Source organism: Patagioenas fasciata, chromosome 2 (assembly GCF_037038585.1).
Source record: "Patagioenas fasciata isolate bPatFas1 chromosome 2, bPatFas1.hap1, whole genome shotgun sequence".
In the NCBI taxonomy this organism is placed as follows: domain Eukaryota; kingdom Metazoa; phylum Chordata; class Aves; order Columbiformes; family Columbidae; genus Patagioenas; species Patagioenas fasciata.
The window spans coordinates 125,944,497-125,962,593 of record NC_092521.1 but is presented as its reverse complement, the minus strand read 5'-3'; the positions used below and the strand labels follow the sequence as shown (position 1 = coordinate 125,962,593).

At 42.9% G+C, this 18,097-nt stretch overlaps 1 protein-coding gene across 3 annotated transcripts in view; it reads right to left on the bottom strand.

Annotated features, from left to right (window-relative positions):
* Positions 1 to 6,229: 6,229 nt before the first annotated feature.
* The window catches only part of GADL1 (glutamate decarboxylase like 1), a 78,228-nt gene continuing 66,360 nt past the window's right edge, over positions 6,230 to 18,097 (bottom strand). For 2 of the 3 annotated variants that reach the window (XM_065830968.2, XM_065830969.2), the window contains exon 15: positions 6,230 to 9,041. In XM_065830968.2, coding sequence (XP_065687040.1) covers positions 8,868 to 9,041 — 174 coding nt within the window. In that variant the 3' untranslated portion in view covers positions 6,230 to 8,867. The remainder of the gene's footprint in view (positions 9,042 to 18,097) is intronic. The other variant, XR_010650889.2, reaches the window with a different exon arrangement.

Genomic DNA, 18,097 nt, shown 5'->3' with positions numbered 1-18,097 from the left:
GGGCACTTGAAGCAAATTGGAAAGGGGAAAAGGCTCGATAAGCGAGGGCCTCGTGAGCTGACCGAAAATCAAAAACATCGTTTTGAAGTGTCACTTTCTCTTATTCTGCACAACAATCCATTCCTTATGCGATTGTGACATGTGACGAAAAGTGGATTGTATATGACAACAGGCAATGACCATCTCAGCAGCTGGACCGAGAAGAACCTCCAAAGCACTTCTCAAAGCCAAACTTGCACCAAAAAAAAGTCATCATCACTGTTTGGTGGTCCGCTGCTGGTCTGATCCACTACAGCTTTCTGAATCCCGGCAAAGCCATGACATCTGAGAAGGATGCTCAGCAAATGGATGAGACGCACCAAAATCTGCAACACCTTCAGCTGGCATCTGCCAACAGAAAGGGCCCCCTTCTTCTCTGTGACAATGTGCGACCGCGCATCGCACATCCAGTGCTTCAAAAGGTGATCGCCTTGAGCTATGAATTTTGCCTTACGGGCCATATTCACCTGAGCTCTTGCTAGCCGCCTGCCACTTCTTCAAGCATCTCATCAGCTTTTTGCAGGAAAAACCATTTCACAGCCAGCAGGATACAGAAAGTACTTTGCAAGAGCTGGTTCAATCCTGAAGCAGGGATTTTTACTCAACAGGAATAAACAAAATTGCTCCTGTTGGTTGTAACAGTTCCTATTTGGATGAATAAAGATGTGTTTGAGCCTAGTTGCAATGGTTGAAAATACACGGCCCAACACCACCCTTACTTTTGTACCAACTGCCTAACAGTTGGAAGCCGGGCAAGATCTTCTCCTGCACTGAGGTCTGTCTGCTGAGGCACTGGAATCACTCCCCTGAGGCTCATGGCTTGGCAAAGGAGGGCCTGGAAGAGAGTTTCCCAAGTACTGGGAAGTACTGGAGCAGTGATCAGCTTGAGAATGGGAGGAGACTTTGGAAAGACGAGATGGCAAGGGAGCATCTGCGGATGGAACAGAAGAAGAGAGGGAAGAACATGCTCTGGCCCAAGGCTTTGAACTGTATGAAGGTTCCTGCCTGGGATGACATTTCTCATGAAATCCCCTGACTAAAGCCTGTGAGCTAGTGGTGTTGCTCCTCCTTCCAGTGCAATTGCTGCAATGTGGTCCAGAATCTTAGAAGTTTTTTGGGTGGAGGCTTTCTCGACCTTCCCACATGCTCAGTATTGATGGGAACATGATGGTACCTGGGCCTAAAGGGAGGAAACGGGTGCCAGGGTGCGGAGTGTCCCACATTGGAGTGTGGTTTTCACCTTTTCCCAAGAGGCTGAAAAGAACCAGTCCCTTTGGAGTCTTCCAGAAAAGCCTGGGCTGCCCTGCCGTGTGGTCCTTCCCCCTGCCCTATAGCTCTGGCCTTTGGTTCCACCCTATGGTTTCACCATAAGCCTGCACACCCTGTGCCCCCAACCCTGAGGCAAAGACCTGCCCTGTGGCCCTGCCCGAGCCACCAATCTGTATCCCGTGGCCACAGCCAGTGCTGCTGCGACTGCCCTGTGGCTTTGCACCTGCCGCACCCCCAGCCCTGTGGCCACGTCCCCAACGGCCCGAGGCTCCGCCCCGGCCATGTGACCACGCCCCCAGCACCTTGAGCCTCCGCCCCCAGTCTGTGACCACGCCCCAGCATGCCGAGGCTCCGCCCCTGCCTGTGACCACTCCCCACCGCCCCGAGTCTCTGCTCCTGGTCTCCCAGGATTCGGCCTCAGCTGCTCTGGGGCTCCAAGCATTGCATTGCATTGCATTGCACTGCACTGCAGTTCCTTGTAATGCTTTGAATGGCATAGCAAAATGCTCCCGTGTTTCAAGGCATCAGTGGCATCTCACATTAAGCAGCAGGTTGTATAGCCTGAGTACTTCTCTAAAGGATGTGTAAGTCTTATTAAATGGGGAAAAAAAAAATGGCAATTTCATTTTTGTGTAGGAATGTTAATATTCATTTGCTTGTCATGAAATAATTTCTGGAATGGCTGCCTTAAGAACCCAATCTTAACAAAGCCATAGGAAATTGGAGAAAGAATTTAAATTAACTTGCTTCATCCATTTATAAATTGTTTAGGTTAATCACAGTAAACCAAACAGGATTCAGTCATACTTAAACACAGCCTTTGCCCAAGTATAAACTGTTTACTATATCCATGACACACAACCAGACAAAATTAATTCCTGATCTGGGGAACAGTCTAATTTGGTTTTATTAGCTCTAGGAAGAAAATATTTTGGCAGAAGAAGGTTCACTTTTCAATGTAAAACATTCTCAGAAAAACTCTCCAAAGGGCAAGCGATGCAGCAGAGCCTCACTACTTTCACCTCATCAGCATCTTGGCCTAAAACTGGATCATAAGTCAGAGCAGGTCCTTCCCCAGGGCTGCACAGGAAGCCGGTGGGGAGGCTGAGCCTGGGCAGCAAAGGGTCAGACACCTGAAACTTGAAGAGATGTAGTGTACTCCATGGGCCTTCATGGGCTCACGTTAAGATCATCCCTTCACCCCACTGTAACACTGCTGAGGTCAGTAGGTTTGACTTCAGTGCTTTGACCTGTTGCATCATAAGCAAGACATTCAGTATGGACAATGTGCTTTTCACACTGACGTGTAGAGTGCTCGTAGAGTAGCTGAAAGAGTGGTTGTTCTTTTATTTACGTGTCTTCACATGGCTGCTAATGATACAGAGTATCAGTTTTTAAAAATCTTAGTCAGAAATACAATGGACTTTTACAAAGAAATTTTTGTCTTTCAGTTTTCCAATGAGAATTTTGACAGTCCTTGGTGAATCTTGGTTGCCACGCGCGTTGCCTAGGTTGAGGTTCTGTATTTTTGCACCATTTGCTCTGATGTGCAAAATGTGGAAATTTATTTCATGGACAAATGCATGAAATAAGCTTTGGATACAGGGTCAGACAGGTCAAATGACAATGTTCATCTTTTTTCATCTCGTTTTCTACATGTGTGGCCAGTGCATTAGCAATTGGCATGTATGAATGCTGTAGAGCAGATGACTCCTCTCACCATCATAGCAACACATTTCTCACTTGAACCACACATCTTTGCAATCATGAAATTATTAACTTGAGGATATTAAATGCTCTGACAAATAACTTGTGCATGCTTTTGACTCTATTTTGCTATACTTTATGGTAAGAATTATGTTTTTAAATGCCTGCTTCAATTGTCTTTCAGGAGTAATTAAAATTAAATTATAGGTACTGTGAACTGCATGTAGTGTTTTCATTAAAAAAATAATTATGGGAAAGGGCTCTTAATCGGGCAGTGGGTAGAAGCTCTGTTTTAATGTATTATGCAAATATCTCCTACATGATTGTCTCATGCTGAATACTCTGATACCAGAACCAGAACCAGTTCCAAAGAAACCCAACAAACTAAATACTGAGGGTATTTTTTAATGAAGAAAAGCATAAATAAGCAGAAAACAAATCCCTTCAGGAAGAACTGCACAACTGAAAAGAAACCCTCCTCCTTCTGCAAGCCCATATCACACTATGTCGCATTTTTCACTCACTCCTGTCTCCTGCTAGTGACTCCTTCAAAAAAGAAATGTTTAAAATGTGATCAATTGTACTTCAATTCTACATGAGTTACTAATGCTTAAAATGGTTATCTCTGTTGGACTTTATCAAGACTACCCTTTCAGTATCATTTTTATTCTTGAGACTGCTTTAAAACAAACTAGACCCTGACATATATAAATATCCTTACTCTATGACAAAGTGTCCTGCATTCTGAAAGGCCTCATCTCCTGGGGCCAGTATTGTTCAATATATTCATCAATGATTTGGACAAGGAAATAGAGTGTACTATCAGCAGGTTTCCTGATGACACCAAGCTGGGAGGAGTGGCTGACATGCCAGAAGGCTGTGCTGCCATCCAGTGAGGCCTGGACAGGCTGGAGAGCTGGGCGAGGAAAAATTCAATGAAATATAACAAGGGCAAGTGCAGAGTCTTGCATCTGGGTAGGAACAACCCCAGGTTCCAGTATAAGTTGGGGAATGACCTATTAGAGAGAAGTGTAGGGGAAAGGGACCTGGGGGTCCTGGTGGACAGCAGGATGACCATGAGCCAGCCCTGTGGCCAGGAAGGCCAATAGCATCCTGGGTTGTATTAGAAGGAGGGTGGTTAGTAGGTCGAGAGAGGTTCTTCTTCCCCTCTACTCTGCCCTGGTGAGACCACATCTGGAATATTGTGTCAAGTTCTGGGCCCCTTAGTTCAAGAAGAACAGGGAACTGCTGCAGAGAGTCCAGCACAGGGCAACAAAAATGATTAAGGGAGTGGAGCATCCACCCTTATGAGGAAAGGCTGAGGGAGCTGGGTCTTTAGCTTGGAGGAGACTGAGGGGTGACCTTGTTAATGCTGACAAATATATAAAGGGTGAATGTCACAAGGATGGAGCCAGGCTCTTCTTGGTGACAACCAACAGTAGGACAAGGGTTAATGGGTTAAAACTGGAACACAGGAGGCTCCACTTAAATTTGAGAAGAAACTTCTTCTCAGTAAAGGTATCAGAACACTGGCTGCCCAGGGGGTTTGTGGAGTCTCCTACTCTGGAGACATTCAAAATCCACCTGGACACCTTCCTGTGTAACTTCATCTGGGTGTTCCTGCTCCGGCAGGGGGATTGGACTGAGGTCCCTTCCAATCCCTAACATTCTGTGATTCAGGGATTCTGTCTAGGATCAGTGGATGGGCCATGCTAAGCTGGGTCAGATCGCTGCCGTGTCAGGGTATAAGCAAGTTCTTTCATGTGTCCATGATTGGTGCTGCTTCGCCGCTCCACTCCTGCAGCACAACCATGTGACCTGTTCAAGTACATCAGATTGAGCAGAGGTTAATCGTTTGCACGACCATTGTTTCCTTCTGTGGGTTTGCCTTGAAACCTTTGACGTTCTCTTTATTGTACCTCTTGCTGTGTGAATTTCCTTGTTTTGTTTTGCCTCTCAAAGTCATTTTTGGTTGATTATTGTGTAGTTACAGAATTAGAGTAATAACATCTAATTGTACATCTGAAGCAAAACCATGTAATTGTGGGAGAGTAGATTCAATTTCAAGAAAGAAAACCCCTCTGCCAGGGTTTCTCATGGTTTGCACTGTGCATTTGCCAGGCAGTGCTGCTTTGATGGCATCTAACCTGCAATTAGCATGTGCAATTAAGACATAATGAATGTGTGCAATTGCATTATTTCAGGATGTAACAGTAGCAATATTTAGCAGATACTGCACTAGACACCGTGCTTATAAGCTCAACAGATTTATCAGCATTTACCAATTATGCCACAGGAAGGAGGGCAGGTGTGTGAGTGGGCCTTACCTACAGCTGATTTCCAGGGTGCACACACTTCACTCTCCCCTTGAAAGGCCATGGAAGCAGCCAACAGGGAAGAGAGGCTGGGCAGATTTGGCATGGTTGAAGATGGGCAACTCAAGTGACACTTTTAGCTTACCTTTGCCTTGTCATAAAGTTCATATGTGACATAACAGGAGAAAGCAGAACTTGGCATTCAGTATTTCTTAATTATTGTACACTTCCCTCAGCATTTCATATCAGTTTGGTAAACCAAATCATGCTACCCAAGGATTTACAGATGAAAATTATTTGAGCATGAACTCATGCTGTGAGCTGTGCTGTGTGAGGAACCCTCAGGCACATAAAAGGTTTTTACAGTCTTTTACCTGGCATTCTGGGAATGCAACTCTACCATTTTCCCCAGATTTTTCATAAAGGACATTTCTTGTTCTCACAAGATGCACTAAGAGCAAAAACTGCCTCAGCATCCCTTCTGTCTAAATTTCTTCCTTTCCTATTGAAAAAAAAAAAAAAGATTATTAGAAGTAGACACAAGAAATTACAAGCAGCCAATGGATCAGCTTCTACACTGATTTCTACCAGTACCTCACTACTTCCAGAACTTGGTTTCCCATCCTGAGAGATGGTTCTTGTCAGTGACTAGGAGAGAAAGCTCATGGTCAGATCCCATCTCACTAGAATAGCAAAAAAATAAAGTAAATGGCCCATTCTGCAAAGACAATTTAGCTTTGGCATTTGTAAGCAAGAGCAAGATAAATTTAACACAATTTCATCTAAGATGTTTATTAAAGATTATATGGGTACAGCACACAGATAAAACCACATCCTGAAGCAGGGTTAAACTGGGTTTCACAGTTTAACACTGTGCTGGCAGTGTGTTTTTCCTCTGTCTGGAGTGCTCACAGGTACCTTCTTCATATATATCTCTGCAATTTTAGATTGACAAATGACAAACACAGACTGTATTGATAAGGGTGTCATTTCCTTCAGTTTTATTAAAATCACTAGCTACAAAATAGACATTTTGTACATACTGTTCCTAGATAGGCAACCATGAGAAAATGACATTACTCCTGAAATGAGACCATCATATTGCACACCTGGGATGCGATAAGGGGTCAGAAATAATAGAAAATGTATGGAGATTAGATAAGGTATTCACATCACACTGGAAGGTTAACCTATACCTTTGAGGAAATCAGTGTACATGTGGATCGGAGACCTATTTTCTGCAAACGTTAAAGAAATTTCACTTTGCTCTCATTTGAAAATACTACAGCCACTAGTGCTACAGAAAGGAGCTGTGTTACTTCAGTTTGACATGTGCCAAAAGTGTCACAGTATCTGGAAACAGAGAAATGCACTAACAACACGAACAGAAACAAGACAGTAACACTTCTTCAATAGTAGTGGTGTCACAAAACACCACAGACCAAATTCTTAGCTGATGGAAGGTGACAAAGCTCCCCCTAAATCAAAAATCAAGTACTCACCAAGAATCTGGACCATAATCAAAACATCCTTGCACTCTATTCTGTTGTTCTCTTCAAGGTCAAAAGAGAGAAGCAGAAAGGGTGACAGTCCTGTCTAACTCCAGAAGCAACAGCAAAGTCATCCCGTCCATTCGGCACCCCTTGTGTAACCTACAATCCACCTGGGGTGGCTGGGAGGCTGAAGAAATCTTAGGATCATGAGAGCTGGCAAAGCCAGAAGCACAAGGCAATACATGATGAAGTTGTCTGTGGGTATTACAGGGCAGAATTCAGGGCCCATATGGTGATATTTATTTTTATATTAATATCAGCATGGGTTTTGGCTTAAATTCCAGTGGCTTACAACAGCAGCACAAGAATATTCACTTCCAGGACACTGTTAAAGGCACCTGTCAAGTGGTGCAGGGTGACTTTTGCTCCTATCTACTGTTCTGATAATGTGACCTCTTCGGGTATTATGACTTCCTTCAAATTTCCATACCATCCTCCTAGAGATGAGAAGTAGGAATGTCACGCAAATGCTGGGTCCTAGTACAATGTAGGAAATTAAAACAAGAAAGCGTTGTATTTAAAGACAGCTTTCCGCAGGACAGAAAACATGACAGCAGAAAGGTTCATATTGGTCAGTGCCACCTGAAATGCAGAATAAGGAACAAACATCAAAACATGAAAGTATGCATTGATGGCAAGGTAAAAGACATAGTTATTTCCATTAGTTTGCTCCAAGAACTTCAGTCCCAGAAATAAATGCCTATCTTTATAAAATCTATCATTTTGTAGAATAAAAGCAGATCAAAAGTCAAGCATAATTCTTAACAAAACATAAAGTTTAGGATTAATTTTGCAGTTTCAGGTTGTCTAAAAATATTCAGACTATTCATATCGAAAACTCACAGGCAAGCTTTCACTGTTCACCACCATCTCAATCTCAGTGCCAAAATATAAATTATACACTGATAACATAAGATTGAGTCATCTCAAATCTGTACGAAAATTCAGACAGACAATAACAAATACATAATTTTGCTATACTCTTAATATATGGTCACTCTACATAAAAACCACATATTTTTCATGTAAATATATTTTTTTCTCTGATATCATTTGGAAGTGCATCTAAAAGTTGCTAAGTAAATCTTATTGCTTTAAAAACTGAGGAAGGTGAACAGCAGTTCAGAAATAACAGGCAACTCCTGTTAACAAAGAGGTAAGAAGTCCTACGCGCTATTCCAATATCCTCAGCTCTGTGGTGATATTTTGGGTGGGTAACACTGGCAAACACTGACTGGGCCCAAGCCTTGTATTTCACAGAATCACAAAATCAATAAGATTGGAAGGGAACTTAGTAGGTCATCTGGTTCCACCTGCTCAAAGCAGGGTCAATTTTAGTTGCTTGGGGCTTTGTGCAGGCAGGTCCTGCAAACCTCCCAGAATGGCGACTGCACAACCCAATGTTGACTGTGCTCATGGCAGAAAACCTGAGCAACACACCTAGTTAGGGGCCTTGAGGAACAAGTCCATGATGTTCAGTCAGTGTAATTACCAACCAGGCCTCTACCCTTAAACACATACCAAACTAAAATATTGACAGAGTAGACAGACTATTTAGTAGCATTTTAAAGCTCACTGAGCTAAATCCACTCCTAATAGTAACTTCAGAGGAATATTGCTTGCATATGTAGGTGGTCAGTTTGAGCTACACTGTGCACAGGTACCCCATAAATAGCTGCCCTCCAAGGGACCTAGACACCATTTTGAGAAGTGCTGCCTTCTTGATGAAACACTTCCCAAAATGGCAGCAGTGGTGCTGCAAGCACTGGCCTGCCCCTGGCTGCCTTCAGCCCCCATCAGCAAATACTTTCCTACGAAGGGGTCTTCTGCCTGCAAAGCTCTCAATATCACTCTGTAAAATGACAGTTTCCAAACTATATGCCAAGCTTTTTACTACCTTTCAAAAAATAGCACCAGAATGCTGCTGCCATTCTTTCTCCATAAATACCACATGTGAGCAGCGCCTGGTGCTGTGGAGCTACACCTACAAATCCTTAGCAAGCAGTTCGATTTCATCCAGCAAGAAGTCCATGTCTTCTCGACTAACATGAGGGCTGATCACCACCTGGCGGAAGAAGTTTACTTTGCCTTGGTGAGGCTGGTATCCAAGCATCATGCTGCCCTTCTTCATCATCCTCTCTTTAATTATAGGAGCAACCTGAAAACAGAGACAAAAAAAAGGGTTGATGTCACAATCAGAAATACAGCAGATTTGGGCAGAAACTGTATTTTGTGGCTTATGACTTTTTTTGAAGTGTCTCAGTTTTGCACCCCTTGCCTGCCTTCCCACTGCCTGCCCCAAGAAACATTAAAGCAGGGTTTCTCTCCTTGTGCTATCTAGGCTAAGCCTGACTACTCAACCTCAGTGGCCCTTCTTCCACCACGCCTGCAAAACTACTCTCCCTAGAGTACACTCTCCATCAAACCCCTGTGAAGCTGCCAAAGAAGTCTGTGGGATGCAAGATTAAGGGAGAAGGTCTGATCCTGGAGCTTAAGATTTCATCTCTTAGATTTGAGGCATAAGTAGCATTTGGCAACACCACTCCTGTCCCGAATGGCATGAAATCTCATAGGTGTCTTACTGCAGAAAAAGAACACAAGTATGACTGGCAGAGTCAGGTCCTTATAGCCAAACGCTTGATCTCATCTCAGAATGCCTGTTAACCTTGTCCAATTAATCATGTGCCTAACTTTAAGCGTGCAAGTAGTCCTGTGTCCTCATGCTTGAAATCGGTCATAAGCTTAAATGCATTGCTGGATTAAGTACTCTTTTCCTTGCAAGACAGAATTCAACATAACTAATTATTTTGACAGCAGTATTATTTTTAAATGTGTCATATTTTTATACATTACTAATAACACTAACGTATTTCAGAACAGTGCATTCCTCCCTTTTGTGATGGTTTGACTTTGAACTAAGAAAATAGGTGAATGGTCTAACCTTGGTTTTTGCATTAATTTATTTCAGCTCTAAAATTTAGTGCCAGAAACTACCACCTAATCTGCAAAGAAAAATGACGATGTCAACCTTGCCTTACTAGCTTTATTTTTACATGACACATTTTAGTAGGCAAGTCCCATACAGCTTGCTTAGACAGAAACACTAAGGTTTTCAACACTAACAGCTTAGCCTTCCCATATTTGTTTAGTGGTACATGTCTAAATTATGATTGTTTCAGAATGTAGATTGAATTCAGAGGAGGAGTGTTTATGGTTCTAACTTAATTTGCCTCTCTGATTTTGGTTTAGCTTTGTGACAAAGCCACATGTTTTATTTAGTGTTTGTTTTTTAAGCTATGAGAGTGATGGAGTCAGATTTCCAATTGAAGTCCAGAGTGTGACATCAGTATGAATTACACACAGGAAAGCAATGAATGGCCTTTCAGAATGCAAGGTGTAATCAGAATTGGGTTTTTTGCATATTGCTGCAAGCAAAAAATTAGAAATAAATTGTGAAAATAGGGAAACAAGAAAATAACAATGAGGACAGGAACACTCAGAATTACAGCAGCAATGTTAAAAGGCATACTGTGATACCTTCAATCACATTCAATAGCACCTTTTGCCATAAAATCTAAAGTGGAGCTCCAGGTGTGCCTCCTGCATAAAGATCCTAATGAGAGCTACCAAAGAAATCACAATTCTGCTGTGTGTCTGCAATGTGTACATCATTTAGAAATAGAAGTCACCAAATATATCCTTATACCATCAACCACCTGTGTTGCTGACTAGTAACTGATTATAGGATTCTTCAGTTTTCTTGTTTTAAAGCTCAGAATTACTTCAGACCAACCTTCATTTAGACCACACTCAAGGATGAAAAAATAAAAAAAATAACCATGCCACACTGGAGTTCTGTTTGGATAAAGAAGGAAGCCATTTGCATGAGATGGCCTTCTTCATCCTGAAGATTATGTTAGTCAGCAAACATTCCTCTCTGCTTCACAATATCACAGTATATTTGGGATTGGAAGGGACCTCGAAAGATCATCCAGTCCAATCCCCCTGCTGGAGCAGGAACGCCTAGGTGAGGTCGCAGAGGAATGTGTCCAGGCGGGTTTTGAATGTCTCCAGGGAAGGAGTCTCCACAACCTCCCTGGGCAGCCTGTTCCAGTGCTCTGGCACCCTCACTGAGAAGAAGATTTTTCTCAAATTTAAGTGGAACCTCTTGTGTTCCAGCTTGATCCCATTACTCCTTGTCCTATCATTGTTTGCCACTGAGAAGAGACTGACTCCATCCTCATGGCACTCACCCTTTATATATTTATAAACATTAATAAGGTCACCCCTCAGTTTCCTCTTCTCCAAACTAAAGAAACCCAGCTCCCTCAGCCTTTTTTCATAAGGGAGGTGCTCCACTCCCTTAATCATCTTTGTTGCCCTACGCTGGACCCTACTACATTCAGATCAAATGTAGTACTGTGAAGTGCTAACACTAGGGTAAAATCTGGGTCTTATAATTGTTCTTGCACATTTTCCAGTGGTTGAGTCAAATGGGAAGACTCTTGGTTGGGAACACTCCTTGGTTATGCACACTAGTGCAACACATCTTCTCTTAGACAGTGAATAATTTGACACAATAAAAATTTTCCTACAGTTTGCATGTGCTTCACCCTCGAACAGCAGATAAGGATACTAAGATCTCTACTCTTCCATTACTATTCACTCCAGCCCTGGCTTGAGAGAGCAATGACACTGTGACAATGCTTGGCAGTCATCATGCCTAGGAGACATTGTGCTGAGCACCATGCAGATACAGAAAGGAAAAGAATTCTCCACCCCTGTACTTGACAAGAACCACCAGGCAACTTCTTCTCATGGGATAAAGACACTACAAGTGCAGTCAGTATAACAAATCTCTCAAGGATCCTATTCACAGAAAGTAGTAAGGAACAGAATGTATGCATCAATGCTTGACTACACGTCTCACAAAAGAACCATTAAATGATACATGCATGCTAAGGTTTGAACTTGAGGATCACAGGGTATGGCTGCTTACTGAAGGGAAAGGCAGCTACCACTTTGCAGCAGAAAAATTAGACCTATAAGGAACTAATTGCCTAGTGAAGAGTTCAATGAGTTTAATTCCTGCTCAAGTCGAGGAGACCTGAGGATGCTCAAATATCAGAAGGAGCTGTGCAGCCTCATTCAGGATAGGTTCCCTGGAAAGCAATTTAGTGAGAGTTAGATTGCTTCACCAGTCCAATTATTTTACTATGGAACTTATTTCAAATTGTAAATCTAATTCTTTCTGTTACCCATCAGTGGAACAACCTCAGAATTTTAAGTGTAATATGTCCTAAAACTCAAGTTCTCTCATTTACTCCCTTCACCGTTTCCTTCCCACTACTGGCCTCCCCTGACAATCCACCCTGGAGATTAATATTTCAAACACTCACTTCAGCAGCATATTGGCTATCAGACATGTCCTTCTTCCACCTAGGATGGTGGAGAGGAGGTGCACTCTGTGAAAGGCCATCCATTGCACTCTGCAACCAGAGGTCCAGGGAACTGCTTTGCCTGAGGACTGATGGGGGCATCACAGTCTCCTCCTGCAGACCTACACAGATGCTCTAACATCTTGTGCTTCCTTTACTTTTAATAGTAGAAGTTTTAAAATTAGAGCAGCAATGACGTAGTGGTTTGGCTCCTTCACCATTTACCTGGGTGACAGGCTAATCTCTTCTCCCACCTTCAGTCACACTACAAACAAGAGAAAATTTTAGCCCCAAAGTTTAAACTTTTTCTATCAAGAGTCCAGACAACAGCTGACCGTCATAGATATTCACATAGAAGATGCCAGTGCATACACACACACAGAGCGGTGTGATATGTAGCCAGGACCAGCATGGACACCACAGCAGAAGTATCTAGTGCACCAGGAAGATCAGGAAAGCAATCTCCTCCATATCTCAAGTAACCTCAAAGAGAGTGATTCTGCACAATTGTACCACGGGGCAATACCTTAAACCGCTGTGCTCTCCCTAATTGACTCGCCAATGGAATTCAATGCAAGCTTCTCCAATACTTCATGAATTTCCACCAAGCTCAGGCCATGACCGCCCAACAGGCTTCAGCAACCACCATTAAAGAATGACTCATCAATAGAGTTAAGCATGTACCTAGCTTCTCCAAAAGCTAGTTCCCAAGTTTGGACACTTAAAATCCTTTCAGAAGACTTGATGAAACACCAATTCGAGATAATTTCTTCTTCTTCCAGCTAGCAAGGCCTCCAAAACCATTCTCACAGAATCACAGAATGATTGGGGGTTGGAAGGGACCTCTGCAGATCATCTAGTCCAACCCACCTGCTAAACCAGGTACACCTACATCAGATCGCACAGGCGGGTTTTGAATGTCTCCAGAGAAGGAGACTCCACAATCTCTTTGGGCAGCCTTTTCCAGTGCTCTATCACTCTCAAAGTAAAGAAGTTTCTCCTCATGTTTAGATGGAACCTCCTATGCTTCAGTCTGTGCCTGTTGCCCATCATCCTTTTGTTGGTGTCCTGGTTTTGTTAAAAACAAGACCAGTTCTCTTTTAGTGATTTTTCCTTTCAGCTAAGTTCAGTTAAGTGCCTTCTAAGTAACTGGATATTTTTCTTGGACACTGTACTTGGTACTGATAAGAGGACCAAGGGAATGCTGAAGAAGCTCATGTTTAGATTTATTACTATGGTAACCAAGGTTAACTGATAATGGGACATATTTGGAAGGAGGGGCGGACAGAACAGGTGACTAAAACTGACCAACTGAGTATTCCATCCCTTAATTGTCGTAACCCCTATATAAGAGGGTGATCATGAGGGTCCGTCTCTCTTTGACCATGGCCAGCATTTAGAGAGGACCCTGTCTGTCTGCCTGCGATCTATAGGCCTCAGGCCCTGCATCCCTGAAATCCAGTTTCTGGTTTACTGTGAAGTCCTACCCATGACTTCTGGGTGCCTGCCCTGCACCTGCTGGAGCCACGCCAGTTCCACCCACTCAGCTCCACCGCTGCTGGAGTGATGCCAACTCCATATTGGGCATTCAAGATTGGTTTTGTATATTTTCTTTATTTATTAGTAGCATTAGTAAAGACTTCTAAAACTTTTCCAACTTGAAGTCTAAGTCTCTTTTCCTTCCTCCTTATCTTCCTTATCATCCTTCCAATCTAAAGGAGAGGGTGGAAGGAGGGTGAGGGGGTAACAGAGAGCATCTGCCATAGTTTACTGTCGCCTTGCTTTAAACCTTGAGAGTTGGGCATCACTGAAAAGTCTGGTCCCATCCTCTTGACATCCACCCTTGAGCTATTTATAAACAATGATGAGATCCCCTTTCGGCCTTCTCTTCTCCAGGCTGAACAGACCCAGCTCTCTCAGTCTCTCCTAGTAAGAAATGTGCTCTAAGCTCCTAATCATCTTCATAGTCTGCCACTAGACTCCCTCTAGTAGTTCCTTGTCCTTCTTAAACTGAGAAGCCTAGAACTGGACACCGCACTCCAGATGTGGCCTCACCAGGGCAGAGTAGAGGGGGAGGAGAACCTCACTCAAGCTGCTGGTCACGCTCGTCTTAATGCACCCCAGGACACCATTTGCTTTCTTGGCCACAAGGGCACATTCTTGACTCATGGTCAACCTGTTGTCGATCAGAACTCCCAAGTCCTTCTCTGCAATGCTGCTTTCCAGCAGGTCCGCCCCTAACCTGTAATGGTGCCTGGGGTTATTCCTCCACAAGTGGAGGACTTGCCCTTGTTGAACTCCACTAGGTTCTTCTCTGCCCAGTCCTCCAGCCTGTCCAGGTCTTCCGAAGTAGTTCTCACAGTGGTCAAGCTGTGTAAGCCTCATTCTTAAGCTAAGAAGAATTTCCTAGCATATGGGTTTCTTGTATAAAGTGAAATCTCCAGAGTAGCTCTGTTAAATAGGTGCCATTAGTCATGGCACAGTATTACAATTTCAAATTCATTCACTGTAAGCTGCCTCCTGTTGAACAGAATGTACATTTGTAATTAGAATTGGTAGGTAAAAGTTTATTCTAAGTACAAAAACAACCCAACGCAACATAATAAGATAATCAGGTGCCTTCACTGCCTGCCTCAAAGAAGGCACAAAGAGTTACAAATATTTAACTTGAGGTTATTACCCAAAGGCAATCTCTTTATCCAGCTTCTGGGATAAGGCTTCAGCATTGATTGTCTGTGTTCTGCTCAGGAAGAAAAAAAAGAAGACTCTCAATTTAAACTATAGCTCCACACCATCAGATGTCCTCCATCTTTCCACATGTGAAGGTGACTCCACAGTGCTGTATCTTTTGCCATATCCATCACCCTGTGGGACCTCCTCCCACACTGAAGCAGCAAGAAGGTTGGTTCCACCAGTTTTTAACCCTGCTAGAGGAAAGATGTGCACACAAGACTGGCTCTGAGTACTAGTCCCAAGACAGACTTCTGCTGCCTTACCTACAGATAAACACAGAGGACATCATGTTTTCAAAGTGGTGCTCACTCTTTTCCATTACTACCTTGTGTTAACCACTGGTAAGCAATTTGTACATTCAGAAACTGAGTTTCAGTCTATAGCAACTATTCTAAGAACTAGAATATTTGAATTCCTGCATTGCGGAAACAACAATAACCCCAGCTTGAAGTTATGGGATATTTAATGAATGTTTTGTCATCACACAGACAGAAGTACATCCTATGTGTTCATCAAATAACTGATTCAAAAATCATAGTTCCAACAGGTTGTGTGAGTTTAGCAGTGCTACTAAACACTTTAATTTCTACCTTAATCTTTAAAGGATTCTGCTAAATGCAGACACGGACAGAGGAAAAAGTTTAAGAGTTTGTCAGGAAAACCGGTCAGACTCCTGTGTTCATTTTCCACTGTGACCTTGGGAAGCAGAAGCGAGCATACAACTTGGGTTGCTTTTGACCACCATCTAGTGCATGAATTCAGGAACTGCACAAATTTAAGGACTGTCTTCCCGATTTGAAGTTAAGTAGCAGCAGGATTAGCAGTTCTTTTTATCACATCAAAACCTCACATAGGCTTAGTGAATTTGGAAAAGCGGGAATTTCCAGATGCCCCTAGCTGCCTGAAGAAAGCCAGCTGTTTCACTGTTACACTGTTTTCTAGTAGCCTGTGGCTACCATGAAGTGGAAAGCAAAACCTGCATAATGAAGTAGTATCTTTTTCAGGCCAAATTACTTAGTGAGAAAAAAGCAACACGATTTCAGGTAGGGAATCCTTTCCTCATGTCTCTCTGGCTTTTCCACATGTCTAAATGTCACTTACATTTCATCACATTGTTGTTTGATTTTTTTGTCAAGATTGTCAGAAATACTATTTCCAAAATTATTCACTTACAAAAATGAATGGGGTGTTTTTCTATAACTAAGCCCCATATTCTGATAGTGCTTCAATGTTCAACCATGCAATGGGAACTTCAAGGCCAGTAAATCAGTAATACAACTGGATCATCAGTACCATTGGGGATGAAAGTCCCTGGCAGCTTTAGGTTTTGACCAGTGCAGATGACTCAGGATAACTTGGACAATGCTTTCCAACAGTAGCGGCCAAGCAAGGACAGATCTTGGCAAGTAGCCTCACGTTCCAGAAAACACACTCACTCAACACACAGAAACTCCATATCTTCACACTGAGGAACTTAGAAAGACTGAAACAAAACAGAATGCACATCTTGAGCAGGAGAACTTTCAGGAGACACTTGGAAGAAGCTTTTGCCTGTAGACAGTGGAACAGCCTTCTTCTAAAATGGAAAAATTCTACTTCCCCCCATTTTCTTGTGAGGTCAGGTCAAGGAGCAGGCAGATACTTTCCAACCATGACTTACCAGTAGCCTATAGTCACTGATGTACAATATCTACCCATATTTGAATCCACATAAGGCAACTAGCCAGAAGGGATGTCTTTAGATATCCCTTCACATCTGAAATTCAGACCATCAGCTGAATTTCTGCTCAGGAGGGGGGAAAAAAATCCAAACAAACAACAACAAAAAACCACCAAATCAAACCAACCAACCAACCACCACCACCAACAACAACAACAAACCACCACAAAAATAGCAAAAAAACCAAACACAGCTACAACAAAAAAAACCACCACACAAACCATCACTCAACTGCTATGAAAACTGTATACTAACTCCTCAAACGTTACTGGATTACTGGATTCACACCCTTTATTAGATACTCAAATTCCTAGGAAGACAAGAACTGTAAAACCTTTACAAGTAGTCTCATATTTTATTAGACACTGACCTCTCGGTGATAATTATTCAAAATAACTTCATAATCTAAGCCTTGTAAGCAATACATAATTTTATACAAAGGAATTAAAAAAAAAATTGAATGCTGTCTGAAAAGTAGGAGATAACTTATGTTTGCTGTAGTTTAGTCTGTACCAGCTCATGCCTTCAAGGCAGACCTGGCAGTATTACTGAGGAAATTATCTTGATTTTAAAACTGGAAAAAATTTCCTCCCCTCCTTAAACATGTGTTGTTGTTTTTTTTTCCTGACTGCATCGAATAGACAGGATCAGTGTGTGCAGCAATTAGCAGCTCCAACATATTGCTGTTCTTCTGGTGCCACCCCATGGTCCCCTGGCCTTACTACTAGCTACAGCTTCAGAGCCTCTCTTGGAAAATCTGTGCTCCAGATGTAACCCCCAAATGCACCTGTAGCTCTTCACCCAGCTGGACTCGAGCTCTGAGCCCTGACACAGCTACTGGCACTGCAAGTTTCCCATCCATGGTACCCAAAGCTGGGCATGCAGTACAGGTCCTACAGCCAGGTGTGAACCACCATCCCTAACTGTTTCCAGCAAGCACAAATGCTACACCCCAGGTCTCTGTAGAAAACTGCATGATATCAATCGAACTGAGGCATCCTGAAGAAGCCAAGACACACAGATACCCAACACTGACTGTGCCTTCTTTCCCTTTCCCAGTCACCACATCCTATTGTCACATCCACTGACCCAGCATGTTTGGGCTGTCTCTACCTCATACAACAACCAGTTTTGCACAGCAACACACCCTGTTCCAACTCACCAGCAGGCACGATGTGGACTCAGTATGGTACATGGTCATTTCCAACCATATCAAGGCACAGAGAAAATAATCATTGGTCTATAAATCAGCACTGCCCTCTGTGAACTGATCACAACCTGACTATACTCGCTGCAGCCAAAGGAAAGGGATGGCCCCAATCA